Source organism: Fringilla coelebs, assembly GCF_963513975.1.
Source record: "Fringilla coelebs genome assembly, chromosome: 4".
Lineage (NCBI taxonomy): Eukaryota > Metazoa > Chordata > Aves > Passeriformes > Fringillidae > Fringilla > Fringilla coelebs.
In genome coordinates this window covers 24976828-24990480 of record NC_140032.1, presented here as the reverse complement: position 1 = coordinate 24990480, position 13653 = coordinate 24976828, and the positions used below count along the sequence as shown (strand labels likewise).

The following is a 13653-nucleotide window of genomic DNA, read 5'->3' as shown; positions in this document are numbered from 1 at the left end:
AGCATATCTTTTCACCAAGGAACCATCCCATCATCCATCCAATTCAATCATCCAGTATGCTGTCTTTTACCAGTCATGTTGCTGGCCAGTGAGAATGTTTCTCTGCTACCACTGATGTGCCAGCTGTGTCCTTGAACAGAAATCATAGATTTTGTAAACAAATCTGAGATTTTTTTCTATTGTTTTATAAGACTCATATATAATATTGCAAAACATAAATGGCTGTAATTATTTTAAAAATCCAAAGTACTTCCTAAAACCTTAATTTTTAAACATTGAGGTATGGTCACAATTTTTTTTTTATTGAAAGTAGGAAAATAAACTGTTTAAAAAAATTTTGTAGATGTATATATCTTCATTCAAAATTGGATTATTTTTGGTAACAGTATCAAGAAAGGAAGTCTGGTATACTACTCTTAAATTAATATACTGGAATTTGTACTAAAAGCAGATTAATTCCTCTTGTTACAGCTAAAGGAAGTAAATGGTCTTTTTTTAATCACTTCCAAATTATCATGAGCCATTACAGAAAGATTCTCTTGAGTTTGAGGCTTTACAGTTTGCTATTTAAGTTTAGGACAGTTCAAAACATAGATTTTGACTTGTTTTTAAGGCTGTTTATTGATATTTGCAATCATTTTTCCAACCAGAATGTCAAGTTTTGAGCAGTTTCACGTCGACTTTTACCAGTCTAATTATACCATAGAGGACCAGGAAGAAGGTTGCAACAGCTATGGCTCAGACAAAAACCTCTGTGAAAGCAGAAAGTAAGTGTGGGTGTTCCTTCAGCTTCCCTCTTCAACAGATGGTGGTTCTGGGGCTGGCCTTGGTGCTTGCAGCAGCAGGAAAGAAGTTCAAGACATCATCTAGACTTTCAGAAAGGCAGAATGTTTATAAGCGAATTTTTCCTTTTAAAGGATTTGATTTTGTGCTACTTTTATTAGTAGAGGCGTTATAGGTTGTTTCCCTGACAGGAGTAACTGAGCTTCACGTTATTAATGTGAAATTTAGGCTGCATATTGCAGGAAATTCTTTAGGATGCTTCTGAGATTCAAGGAAAAAAAATCTGAATGTATCTGAGGAGTGTCACCAGGCTGCTGGGCAAAATAGCCCCAAGTGCCTGGATGTGGGAGTGGGAGTGGGAGTGGGGGCTGCAGGGTTCTGGCAGGCTGGCAAGGAGCTCTGCCCGCTCGCAGAGGGACCTGCAAAGGCACAGGCAGCAGCTCAGCTCTCACTACCCACAGCGAGGATTGCAACCAGAAAAATTCCAGCTTCCCCACACTGAAAATAGGTGAGAAGTAGGTGGAATGTGGTGAGTAGCTCTAAGACGTGTGAGAAACAACTGCTCACTTTGAAAATTTAAAAAGGTTTATTAAACCTTATCAGAAATATAACACAGGACTACATAAGGAAAAAGCTGCAGCACTGGGAACTGCCCCTCGTGCGCACCATGTGGCCGGTTCATCTTCAGGATGGATGCTCAGCCTTTTATAGCCCTGGGGGGTTGCATCAGCCAGTCCTGGCCCTTCCCAAAGTCTGTCAGTCAGCTCTTCTTTGCCATTTATCCATGCAGACTGCTTTCCTGTAACTTGATTGGAGGTCAGGTGTTGCCATGCTGCACCCCCTGAGCACCAAGCTTTTCCATTCCCAGCTGGCCCAGGTGAGGGGCACGTGTGCACACCTTCTTCTACCAGTCCTGGACAACCCAGGCTGTCTGATGGTCACAGTACAGGGGGGGAAAGGGAATTATGGGGAGAACAGAGGACATCTAAACTACAATAACATAAATATACATCATTAAAGCTTTTCTTAATATTCATATGATAATTATCCCTCAATTGCAAGAGCAATCCATTATCCATCTATAACAGACGTTTCTCCCTGTAGTTCTGAGTTTGGCTGTGCTTTGCTCCTTGTCCTAGGAGCCAGGCAGAGGAGCAGCCTGCAGGCGGGGCGTTTGTGCCACCAGACATGCTGCTGTCCCCGCAGAGCTACTCGGGCCAGATTCTGCAGCCAGCCTACAGTGCCCACGCTCCTTCTCAGCTTGGTTACGTTGACGGATTTGACGAGGAACCTCCTTTGCTGGAAGGTAAAACTGTGAAAAACACGTTCACTCTCTTGTGAAAACTCAAAAAGTTTAGTAAAGGACAGTAGGAGGCAAGGGCTACAGAGCAAAGGTCATTATGGCCGGGCACTCAGCCAAGAGCACACTGTTATCTTTGGGGACACCCTTCAAATACCTTGTCCCTCCCATCTGCCTCTTGCATATCCATAGACTCTTATGCATAGGAAACCTTTCCTTTAAACTAGTCTACATGTTCTAAGAATTGTTTAGCATATCTCCTCTTTGGAATTGCCTTTTTAGAGCATGTGTATTCTTTAGTGGTGCTTTTAGTCTTTCTTTATCATTATCTTCAGTTTTGGCTCTGGTTCACACTGTGTTGAGATGGGCAGTGCTGATAGTTGGCATATCTGTAGCAGGTGTTTTCTTCATCTATGCACTGGATGTTATGTCATCTAAGCAGGTATGTTAACACAAGTATGTTATATCAGCTATTTCACTACTATGTCTAAGCTTAATTAACAACAGAAATAAAACTTTATCATTATTGCAAAGTTACTTTCATATCACACATATTAAATCAATTTTAATATTTGTGAAAAGCCAATATTATAATACGTGTCTATAACAAAACTAATCCCACAGACGACATGCAGGATTCCTGAGGGTGCCTCTAACTTTTCTTTGCCAGCTAGAGGATGGAACTCACTAGAGAAACTGCAGCAGAGCTGGCAAGCCTCGCCGTGTCAGCTTCAGCCAAAGCTCCTGGCGGCCAAACCTGCATTTTCTCCTTCGAATCCGCCATGGATTCCTGCAGCCCTGTGCCTAGAGCAGATATCCTGTACCACCGCTAGATGACAGCAGAACAACAGTTTTGCATTCACGTTTCCAAAATTGTTTCCACTCTAGTGTTTACGCTCCGTACATATTGGAAAATCTATAACTAATGAAGATGGATAATCATCTTTTTTTGCGTATCTAGTAATAGATTTAGTAGTTTGCAGATGCTAAGTCGCTTGTTTCGGTGGGGAAGGAATTGAGGAAGCCGCTTTCAGTTTCAATTAGTTGATCATTTAACTATATGAGCAATGTCGTTCTTTAGGGTGATTGAGCATTCTAATGCTAGTGGCTGATTTTGTCACTAGCAAAATACTTGTGCTGTATTAGAAAAAAAAAAAAAGGAGAATTTGTCTGCAATTATTTCAGCATAATATAAAACGAGCATATTCAGCCTGCTAGTTTGGCAGCCTAGTTTGGAAGGCAGCTGGAGTTTCTACTACTCAGAAGGGACAACTACTGCCTTAAAGCCAGCAAGATCATTCTGTTTGATATAGATAACTGCTAGATCCCTACTTCTAAAACACCCAACCATTTAACTCCCCATGTGGTTCACCCTGGGAAAAGGATGTTGTAATACAACTGTTTGTGATCTGCAAGGCTTTAGAGATATTCCTATCTGTGTACCACATAAGTCTGACCAAAGCCACACATTTTAATGCAGAACAGCTTTATATATGCAATGTTTTGACTGAGCTCAAGATGATGGAGAGATGGAACAAAGTAAAGACTTGGCTTTCCCAACAGATCTAACATATTGTCAGCCTCAGCCATTCTGGCAGCAGATCTGAACCTAATTTTCCCCTTACTGGAGAAACTCAGGGAAGATAATTACTTGTGCAAGCTGAAGTGTTTCTCCATAAGGTATAAGATAAAGATTTGCCCCAGCAAATTTAATGGCAGGATTACCATAACCTTTAATGGGACAGAATTTTGTTCTATTTCTTGGGGTCTCACTAATTACTTTTTAGATGCAAACATCCCGCACCCAAAAAAAAAACCAAAAAACCAAAAAAAACCAAACCAAAACACCAAAAAACAACCACACTACAAACCCCCAAGGCTGTAAAGCACTGTATAAAGTAGTATAAACTTGCCTTGAAGGAATAAATATCATTTTTAAGTGCTTTTGGCAGTTCAGGCTTTAGACACATTTCTTGTCAGATTTTTCAGAATTAAAGCATATATCTCTGTCCTCAGTGTTGCAGAGCATCATAAATTCTGCAGTTATTGCTAATTAGTGTGTTTTTCAACATCTATATCAGTGTGGCATTAGATATATGTGTTTTAAATATAGGAAAAACAAATATTATCTCAAAAATGCTGAGGCCATTTTTTGCTTCACTGACTAAAATCGTATTTAATACATTAATATTCCAATTTAGAATGGAAGCTGACTCTCAGACATACTGAGTACATAGCAGGGACATTATGTTCCTAAAATAGAATATGTCATCCTACGGTATTATCTTCACTGAGGCATTTCTTTGTAGTTTTGTGGTATCTAATGGATTTTTGTAAAAGTGTTGTTTTCTTGTGAGCAATTAACAAAATCCTGAAATTTCTTGTTGCAGAGCTTGGGATCAATTTTGAGCATATATGGCAGAAAACATTAACAGTTCTAAACCCAATGAAGCCTGCAGATGGCAGCATTATGAACGAGACAGACCTCACTGGACCGATGGTTTTCTGTTTGGCCCTTGGAGCAACATTGCTGATGGTAGGATGTCGTAGAAATCTTCAGGGATTTCTTTTCTAACAAGCTCATGCCTAGGTGATAATGAGTGTGAAGCTGCAGAAGATGTAGTACCAGCATAAAAAGAGTCATTTGCTGCCAGTTATTCTGGGATTATGTGTTAAAAATTCTTCCTACTTTGAAAGCACCTGCATAAAATTTAAATGCAATGTAAAGGTGACACAGGTAAAGTGATGTATTATTTCCAGTGGAAAGAGGAGACCACACCATTCTTGGGGTGGGATTTAATATGAGCAAAAACACAGATCTGTGCCATATATAATCTGGAAAGGCTCTGAACAGGTTTTTTAAAGGGGGGAATAAAAAGGCATAACAGGCCAGCCCAGTTTTTCTAACACTCTTGCTACTTTTTGGAATTATCTCCTTTCAATGTTATTTTAGAGAGTGCCGAGACAGATAGACTAAAACAAATTTTTATGCAACAAGAATAATTAGAGAAAAAAGAAATGGAAGCAGTGTTTTCCCACCCACCCCCTTAAATTTCCAATGCCTTCCTATAAATTTTGCTAGTACTTTCTTATTTTATATTCTTTGTTCTGTCTTGTCTGCTTAACAAAATGTAGTAGCCTGTGTTTGACCTCCTTCTTCTTTATGAAAATAGCTTTCCTACAGGAGGAAAATTAAAAGGGTTGTACAGAACTCCAAATTCATCTATATATCCCTGGCAACAGGGGCTCTCCAGTGTTGCTGAAGTACAGCTCTGACTGCCAACAGCAATTCATCAGACAGCTGTAAGGTGGGACCCTTCTGGGAAGGGCTTTACTGCCCTGCAAGTGAGGTGAGAGGAAAGGGGCTTTAATTCTCCATTTCCTCTGCGATAAATAGTGCTGAATCAGAAAATTCTTGAAAGTTCTTACTCAATTTGTAATGTCAGTGCAGTACCTTGAATGTGCAAACTGCTATATAAATGGCAAGTAGTATTATTATTTATGTTCCTATAAAAATAAAAATCTTTTAAAAGGGTGGAAGGGGCAGGAGGAAAGGGAATAAAAAAAAAAGAGGGTGGGAAGCTAAAGACAGGCTATTTTCCACCTGGAGAAATAAATGTATGAGGGTAGTAAAAAGAGAAAGTTGAATTAATTATAATCAAGAAAATGAAAGGAAAGCTAAAAGAAAGAATGGGGAAAAAATGTTTCCTGTTGACTTTTCTCCCTGAATATCCAATAGTTATAATGAATATTAAACTATTATTATTGAAATAAATTACCTTAATTACCATACTTTTACTGAGACATTACACATTTTAGGTGTCATTAGAAAACCAAGTCTTTTCAATGCTCCAGTTTTAAGACAGCAGAACACCTCTGACACAATCCAGTGTTTTTGTTCTATAACCTCCCAGCAATAAGCCTTTGGCTTTATCTTAGAAATTCAGGCTACCATTTTATCTCAGATGTATTTGAATACTAACATGTCTCTTCAGCTGTGTAAACTATGATATCCTTCTGTACTTAAATAAGTATCTTCTGATAGCACCAGGAACATAATTTGGTTGAGAGCTTGTTTCTAAAAATAATGTATATATTTTCTTTAGTTTCAGCTTTTTAACTATGGAAAATTATGCAAAGATATTCTTCTAAGTGTAGCAGTCCTTTCAGAGGAAAAGAGGAAAGGGCTGCTAGCCTGGCAGCAGGACTTGTTCTTCTTCACATTAGTGTACAACAGGGCAGCTCCATTGTAGATAGAAAAACAATGGCAGCCCCAACTTTAGCAGAAGCCCAGGTCTCAGCTACTTTGCATTTTACACTGTCATTTGGATGAAATCAGATTTCCCCATGCTCTCCAGCCAACAGTGGTAGTACCCACTCCAGGCAGATGCAAGCAAGAACACAAAGTCTGACTTTCTGCTAACCTTGCTCCTTCCAAAGGACAAATTTAGCTCTTTCCATTCATCAAAGCCTGTCAGACTAATCAAGCCTGATTCTGGTTTTGCTTACATCACTGTGAACTGGGAGTATTCCCATGTGTGTGAGTCAATATATTTACATATGTTAAGTAAGAATAAAATCGGAACCAACATGTTCAGCTGCCTTTTTTTTTTTTTTTTTTTTAATTCTGTCATATACTTGCACCACAAATCCAACATTTCACCAGCTGGAGATCTCAGCTAGCTGCTGGTGCTAGTGCTCCCTTCATCTCTGGCTCAGGAATTTTTTAATCTTAAACTAAGCTAATAAATAAATAGTGCTGTGTAGAACAGTTATATGCACTGAAACAAACAGTCTGAAATATAGCTTGTAATTGATGCATCTGTTTTGAGACAGAACTTTACTCAGTTGGTGTATAGCAAAGGCTGCCCCAAACCATTGTGAGTGTTAAACTTACTGTATATCTTTAATGACCGAAATTCTAGTTGATAATCATCTGAGCTAGTATTGCTCTCCCACACTATCTCTGGCTATCATTAGTTTTATTTGTTCAAGCAATTTCCCCTGATTATTTTATACCACTAGTATGCAGATGCCAGCAAAAGAAGTCTGTACCTAAGTAGGAAGATTTCTTATGCTGTGATTTCAGGAATAGATTATTCTTTATGGTGGAAGACAGTAATGGGGAAAAGGCCAGGATGCTGGAAGGATAAATAGGCAACCTGGCTGTACCTGACTTAACTTTGAGGACTGGGAGCAGAGGAGAGCTCAGCAGTGAGCCAGGTCAATGTGCAGACAGGATAATGGTGCTGATGTAAAGTCAGGTTGCCTTTCACAGTCACAAACTGCTCTCCAACAAGAGCTGGTGAGCTGCCACCAACCTGCAGCATCAGGACTTTCAAGCTGTGTCATCACTAGGCCTTCTCAACACTGTTGCTTTATGTTTGTCCAGCTCAAATACTGCTGGCATCCAGTGATCAATTTCCACGTGCATGGATACAAAAACAGAGGTCAGAGAAGGGTCCTCAAAGTTGATTTCTCCCAGATTTCATTAAAATGTATGGATAAGTGAAGTCAGAGGTCTTCTCAATCCTCCTTAGCCATCATGGGAGATAAACTAGCAAGTAACACAACATATGATAAAAGCTTCAACAATGTTTCCATCTAATCCATCCCAACAGAATCCAACCATAAGCCATGGCATTATTAGGAAACTGAGACCATCTATTAGTTTTGAGTCTTATGAGGTTTATTGTATTTTATATATATATATATGGATAGATAGATAGATAGATAGATAGATAGATAGATAGATAGATAGATAGTGCAGCATATAGATTTTGTGTGTGTGTATGAACAAAAACACTTGTGTTTTATGTATGTACATATACCTTATTATGTGTCAGGAAGGTGATGCACAGTGGCCCTTCATTTGAGAAATTTACTCCATGGTTCTGAGTTAATAGTTAAGTTCCAGGTTTGAACTTTCTCCTTCACAGGTTCATTCTATCATTAGGATTCAAAGTTCCAAGAAAAAAAAAAAAAAACAGATTTCTGATTTATGAATGTTTTTCTCATGTACAGAGGTGAAAATGACAGTATAGCATAGCCAACTTTCAGCATTTAATTTGTTAGAAGCTTGAAGAGAGACAAAAACATATTTAACAGTCTTTTGTGATGGTTTGTTTTGGGGAGTTAACAATGCCCTTATGCCTGGAGGGATCCTTCAAAATGATGGCAGGAGATGAAGGAATTGGTGGTGCTGTGGCCACAGTTGCCTGTTTTACTAGCTTTGTGTATAAATTAGAAAACATCAAGCTCCAGGCTGCCAGGCTGGTACCTTTCATAGGCAATAAATTCAAACAAAGGAATAAAACCTAGAAGGAAAAAAAAATCTGGGATTTTTTTCATTTGTTAAAACAAAAAAAAGAACATAAGCTGACAGTTACCGCTGAGTTTTATGTTGAAATGAACATGTTGTATCGGTGTAAGCACAGAAATGTATCTTTCTCATGGTAGTCAAGGGAAAAAACAGTCACATTTGCCCTGAAAACCACCATAGTTTAAGCAAAATTTTCCCAATTTTTTTGCAGACCTGCTTATAGCTGAAGGTCTGTAACAAAATGTGAAGCATGTCAGGTAACCTGGGTCATCATATTACTTAGGGCACTTTTTCACAGCCCCATATACACTTATTGAAAAGATGTTTCCTGAGCCTAAGCTGACTAGAATGTGCTTTCCATAATTTCTTCTTAGTTTATTGACAGTTAAACTTTCCTAAATCTCCCAACCAATTCCAGTTGTGTTTAGAGCCCAATGACAGTTAAGACTGAGAATCAGCCTTGTAACTTTAAGCTAGCAACAAGTACATTTTGTCAATTGCACCTTGGAAATATTTTTATGCAAAAATCACCCAGAAGTATCAGAAGTGATTCCCAACTGAACTGATACAGGTGAAGCAGAGAGCGAGTGTCAACAACAAGAAGTAACAAACCTAAACCTGAAACTGTCTTCTGCCTGCACTTAGTGATCACTGCTCACTTCTGCCAGCTCATGCTTCCTCTTCTTTATTCCAGGCAGGGAAAGTTCATTTTGGCTACGTGTATGGGATGAGTGCCATCGGGTGCCTGGCCATGCATGCCCTGCTGAACCTGATGAGCGTCTCGGGAGTCTCGCACGGCTGCGTTGCAAGTGTCCTGGGCTACTGCCTGCTGCCCATGGTCATCCTGTCCTCTGCTGCCGTTGTCTTCTCACTGCAGTAAGTACCAGCCTATGGCAACAGGAATCCTGGGAAGGATGGGATTGTCAGATGGCTGGTGTCCTGCGAAACATTTTATTAGTGGTCACATAGTAAATTTTGGCTTCTGAAACTGTAACACCAGTTTGGTTGTACGTATAGGTGGAAACAGACAAAACCGGACTGTATTTGAGAGGGCTGGTATACATTCATTTTGATATGAGTCTTTGATTCCACTGCTGGCCATTTGGACTGAGAGTGCTTTCGATTTTTGCAGCAGCCTCAGTCGTGATTTTTGTTTTGCAGAGCCAACAGTGGCCAAACTCAGGTATCAATTTTAAAAGCAATTTTTGACCTTTGGGTTTATATAGCTGGTTCTCTTGCTTCTTTTTTGTTCATAGCATCAGGCCTCCCATCTTTATTTTTCCTTTCCTACTGACTTCTTTGGGACAGAGTGAAACAGCCAAGATACCCTTAATGATGTGGGGAATTCGGACAAGTGTTTAAAATCTAGTAGACTTGTATATTCTGAGGTATAGTTGTGGTGCAATTGCAAGCCTGACAATCCAGAATACTTTGAAAACCCAAATGTGTAGTGGAGTATGTATCTGTGCACATATGGGGCGTTGTTCAGTCATATTCTCTGAATAGGAAACTTTTTGGCAAGCCCCTCATTCGTCTTTGTTCAGTAAGCCCTTTGAGACACAGTGTTTATCTCCCTGCTCACACACAGCAAAGTACAAGTTCCAGATCTCGCCTGAAGGCCTTGAGCAGTGCTTTTACCTTTTGTTAACATGTTATTAATGATGGTTTCCCTCCTTAGTCTTTTTTGTTCTCTCATATTTTTAACTCTCCAATCTGGAACATATGGAATCTAGTAGCTGATGAACAAAAAAATGCCTGTGTTTGTTTTCTTTGGAAAAGCATCGTTCTTACATATTTATTTATTTATTTATTTCTATTTTAAGGAAATTATATGACAGAATGAATTTTTGGAAAAATTCTTGTTACATGTTTCTGAGGAGCTTTGATGGCTTAACTTGACCATATTTCATGGATTGAAGTGTTTCTTAGCTGTCCTTGATAAGATGGATGATGACACTAAAGAAGCTGTTTATTCTCTGTTCTCCTACACTTCCCATATTTTCTTGATTAACCTGTTTAATAATCCAGCCTAATAAAATGTGCAGATACATAATCATAAGACAGATGGGGTGAATTCCAAACCAGCTGTTACAACTGTGCAGGGTACTGTTTTCTGTGCATGGAATCCCCAGGCAGACACTATACATTTGTAAAATGCAGTGAATTTCCAGAAAGCACATCTTTTGAAAATCTATAAATACTAAAATGTGATAGCCTTGACAAAATTGAACTGGTATTTCTAAAATGAATTGCTAACATTAAGTACCTATTGACAGGGTTCTGCAGTTCTTTCTCATTTGGTATATGAAACTGCTTGAACATGCTATTAAAATTAAGTGAAAACTTTAAAATCCAACATGCATTTCATTATTTTTAATTTTTAAAAATATTTTAAATGGTAAAAGAAAGAGCAATACATTTATGATTTTAAAAAATATTTATAAAAACATTACTTCTATTTTAAAGTTCAAAGAAATAATCTGATTTTTTTTTTCACCAAAAGTATGCATAAGATAATGCACTCATCTATGGCAAAGATACATCGTAATCTAATAATTTTCAACTTTCATGATTAGCTATTTGCCTGTAAATAAATAAAGCAAAATATGGAACATTTGGGGTACTGAATAGTACCAAGGAGAATACCAGTTCTCTGACTCAAATTTGCATGGAACTAGATTTGTTTGTGTCCATCTATGCTGTTTTCATGTGTGAGCCCATGTTTATTAGGCTGTTTTTCTGGGAGAAACATCAATAGACTTTTTTCCTGCAGAAAGCAACAACAATTCTTTAATATCAAACAGGGTAGTAAAGCTGCTTCCTTAACTAAACAGTGAAGGAAGTTAATATAAGCATGAAGAAAGAAATTCTTACGCCCAGCTGATACAGAGAACCCATTTGGTGACAGGATCAGCGGGATGTGAGGATGTGAGAGAAAGAGAGGTGAAAAGGATCCACTCATATGTGTCCCTCCATCTCAATCTCACACTGGTACAGCCCCAGTCCTCTTGGTCGCTGTAAGCACGACTTGTGCTTTTTGCCCTTCTCCCATCTAGAGGATTTGACCCTCATGGACATGCCAGACAGAAAGCTCTCTGCCAAGCCATTCTTTTTAGCATTGTTAGATTGGGGACAGAGGTGCCTCTTGATCCTGATATGATTTTTATGCCACCTTTCCATCCTGCTCTCTGCCAGTCCGGGAACAAACCATGAGAGGCCATTGGACTTCAGTGCAAGGCAGAGCAGCCACAACTCTAAAAATTGTGCCACGTTGTGACAGCCCACTAAGAATCATTATGTTAGCTGAAAATTGTCATTGCACAGGATGTTCCTATTGCATCCCATCCCTCTGCCAGCATGGGTTGCTTACCAGTTGCTCACCAGCATTAGGTAAGCAACTTAGCCTCTTCTTGGAGGAGAAACCAGGAACTTGCTTTGCAAAGCCCAGTGGAATTTCCCTACATGCTACTATATTGGTTTAAAAAACACTTAAACTGAGGATATTAAATCACATGGTCTTTAATGTTTTATTTTTAACTTGTTGAAGTTGCAATGAGGTGCTGAGTCACCATGAAATCAATTCTTTCCTTCCTCCCTCAAAGGCCCGAGAGCTGGCAACACCAAGTACATTATTGGCCTGGTGACTGGACTGCTAAGAAATCAACTATTTTATGTGATGTGAATACATTGAGTAAACTAAGTCAATTACATAAGGACAGCTTTATTCATCATGGCTTAATTGCAATAATTATATTAGTGGAGATAATTTCTGATAAAAGGACCTACCTGAGTTTGTATACACAGTCCATTTTTCCCTTGTGCTTCTGTAATGCTGATGCTTTGGAAGAATGGGGAGCCAAGAAGGCCCTTAGGAAGTGGCAGAGGTTTATTCTTTCTCAAAGTCCTTGAGACTGAAACAGCTAAAGTGTGTAAAGTAGCTATCTCATTATGTGCTTCAGCAGTGTATTATGCACATGATCTCATGCATTTTACAGAAGCAGGCTGCAAATAGAGTGCAAATAAAGCATATGTGGAACATTATTTATTGGCAAGATTTTGTTCCCACAGGGTTTAATAGTGAGCCCTCTGTAATCTGCAGGAGTATTTCAGTGGGCTTTTAACCATAGTCCCATAATCATCAGTTCTCCAGGCCTCCCTGCTCCTGGAAAGGGGCACAGTGTAACTTCAAATGGGCTCAGCTGTCACCAAGAGGTAGGGTGGAAAGTTAAAGTCCTTTCAATGTGCAGAGGAGGATGCCAAGATAAGCAAAGTATTTTTCCTTGGTGGTTCTTTTCCCACTCCTTACTTTGTGCTCACTTTTTTTAAAAGGCCAGTCAAGCCTTTTTCTGGGAGACCTTTCTGCCCATCCAGCTGGTATGAGTCTTTCAGACCCTCTCCTGAGTGTCTAAGGCATCCTTAAAATCTGTTCTCTGTGTTACAAAAATTCAATCCCTCCACATCACCAGGTGTCCTGATGAACAAGTATGTCTGTAGCGCCATTTTAGAACCCAACAATTTCTGTAAGATGATTTTGGCTGAAATAGAAACTTGGCTAAATTTAATATTAAACTTAAGCAGCTGCATCTGCTGGAGGCCCAGAAGATTTATTTGTGAACGTACAGTCCTATTAGCAGTACTTCTGATGAAGCTTTTATCCATGCTGAACATATTGCTTTTTTGTTTGTGGTTACAATTTTAATTTGCTTTCATGCTTGACTTTCATTATGTCAGTTAGTTCTTGGCTCTTCCATTGGGTGTTACCTATCAATGACATGGACTTGAGTTTGGTAAGATTTGATGATACATTTAGTAATATGTGGACTCTGTCATGTTTCTTTCGTGTTTTTTGTTGTGTTTTTTTTTCTCCTAGGGGGACGCCAGGAACTGTGTTAGCTCTGTTTGTTATTGGATGGTGCAGTTTGTCAGCCTCCAAAATTTTTACATCTGCATTGGCTATGGAAGGACAGCAGCTCCTGATTGCATACCCATGTGCTTTACTTTATGGACTTTTTGCACTTCTAACAGTTTTCTGAGATGTGTTGTCTCGTAGTCTTCTTGCAGTCTGTTTATGGTTGTTGGAGGGACAAGGGTTTATTTACTTATTTTCCAATTGCCTAGAGTTAAGTTCCATTAACAAAATTAGATTCTATGATTTACTGTTTTTTTTCCTAATGGCTGATAATCAAATAAAAATTTAAGCTAAAAGGTAGATAGCCTTCAAATAATGGCGTTTTGACAGTATTACAGC

At 38.9% G+C, this 13653-nt stretch overlaps 1 protein-coding gene across 1 annotated transcript; it reads left to right on the top strand.

Annotated features, from left to right (window-relative positions):
* Window positions 1-651: 651 nt before the first annotated feature.
* YIPF7 (Yip1 domain family member 7) lies at window positions 652-13438 on the top strand (the record flags this gene model as incomplete). Its single annotated transcript, XM_084203975.1, has 5 exons — window positions 652-767; window positions 1923-2089; window positions 4474-4619; window positions 9100-9281; window positions 13276-13438. The coding sequence occupies 5 exons, from the start codon at window positions 652-654 to the stop codon at window positions 13436-13438; spliced, it is 774 nt and encodes a 257-aa protein (XP_084060101.1).
* Between the last annotated feature and the right edge of the window lie 215 nt (window positions 13439-13653).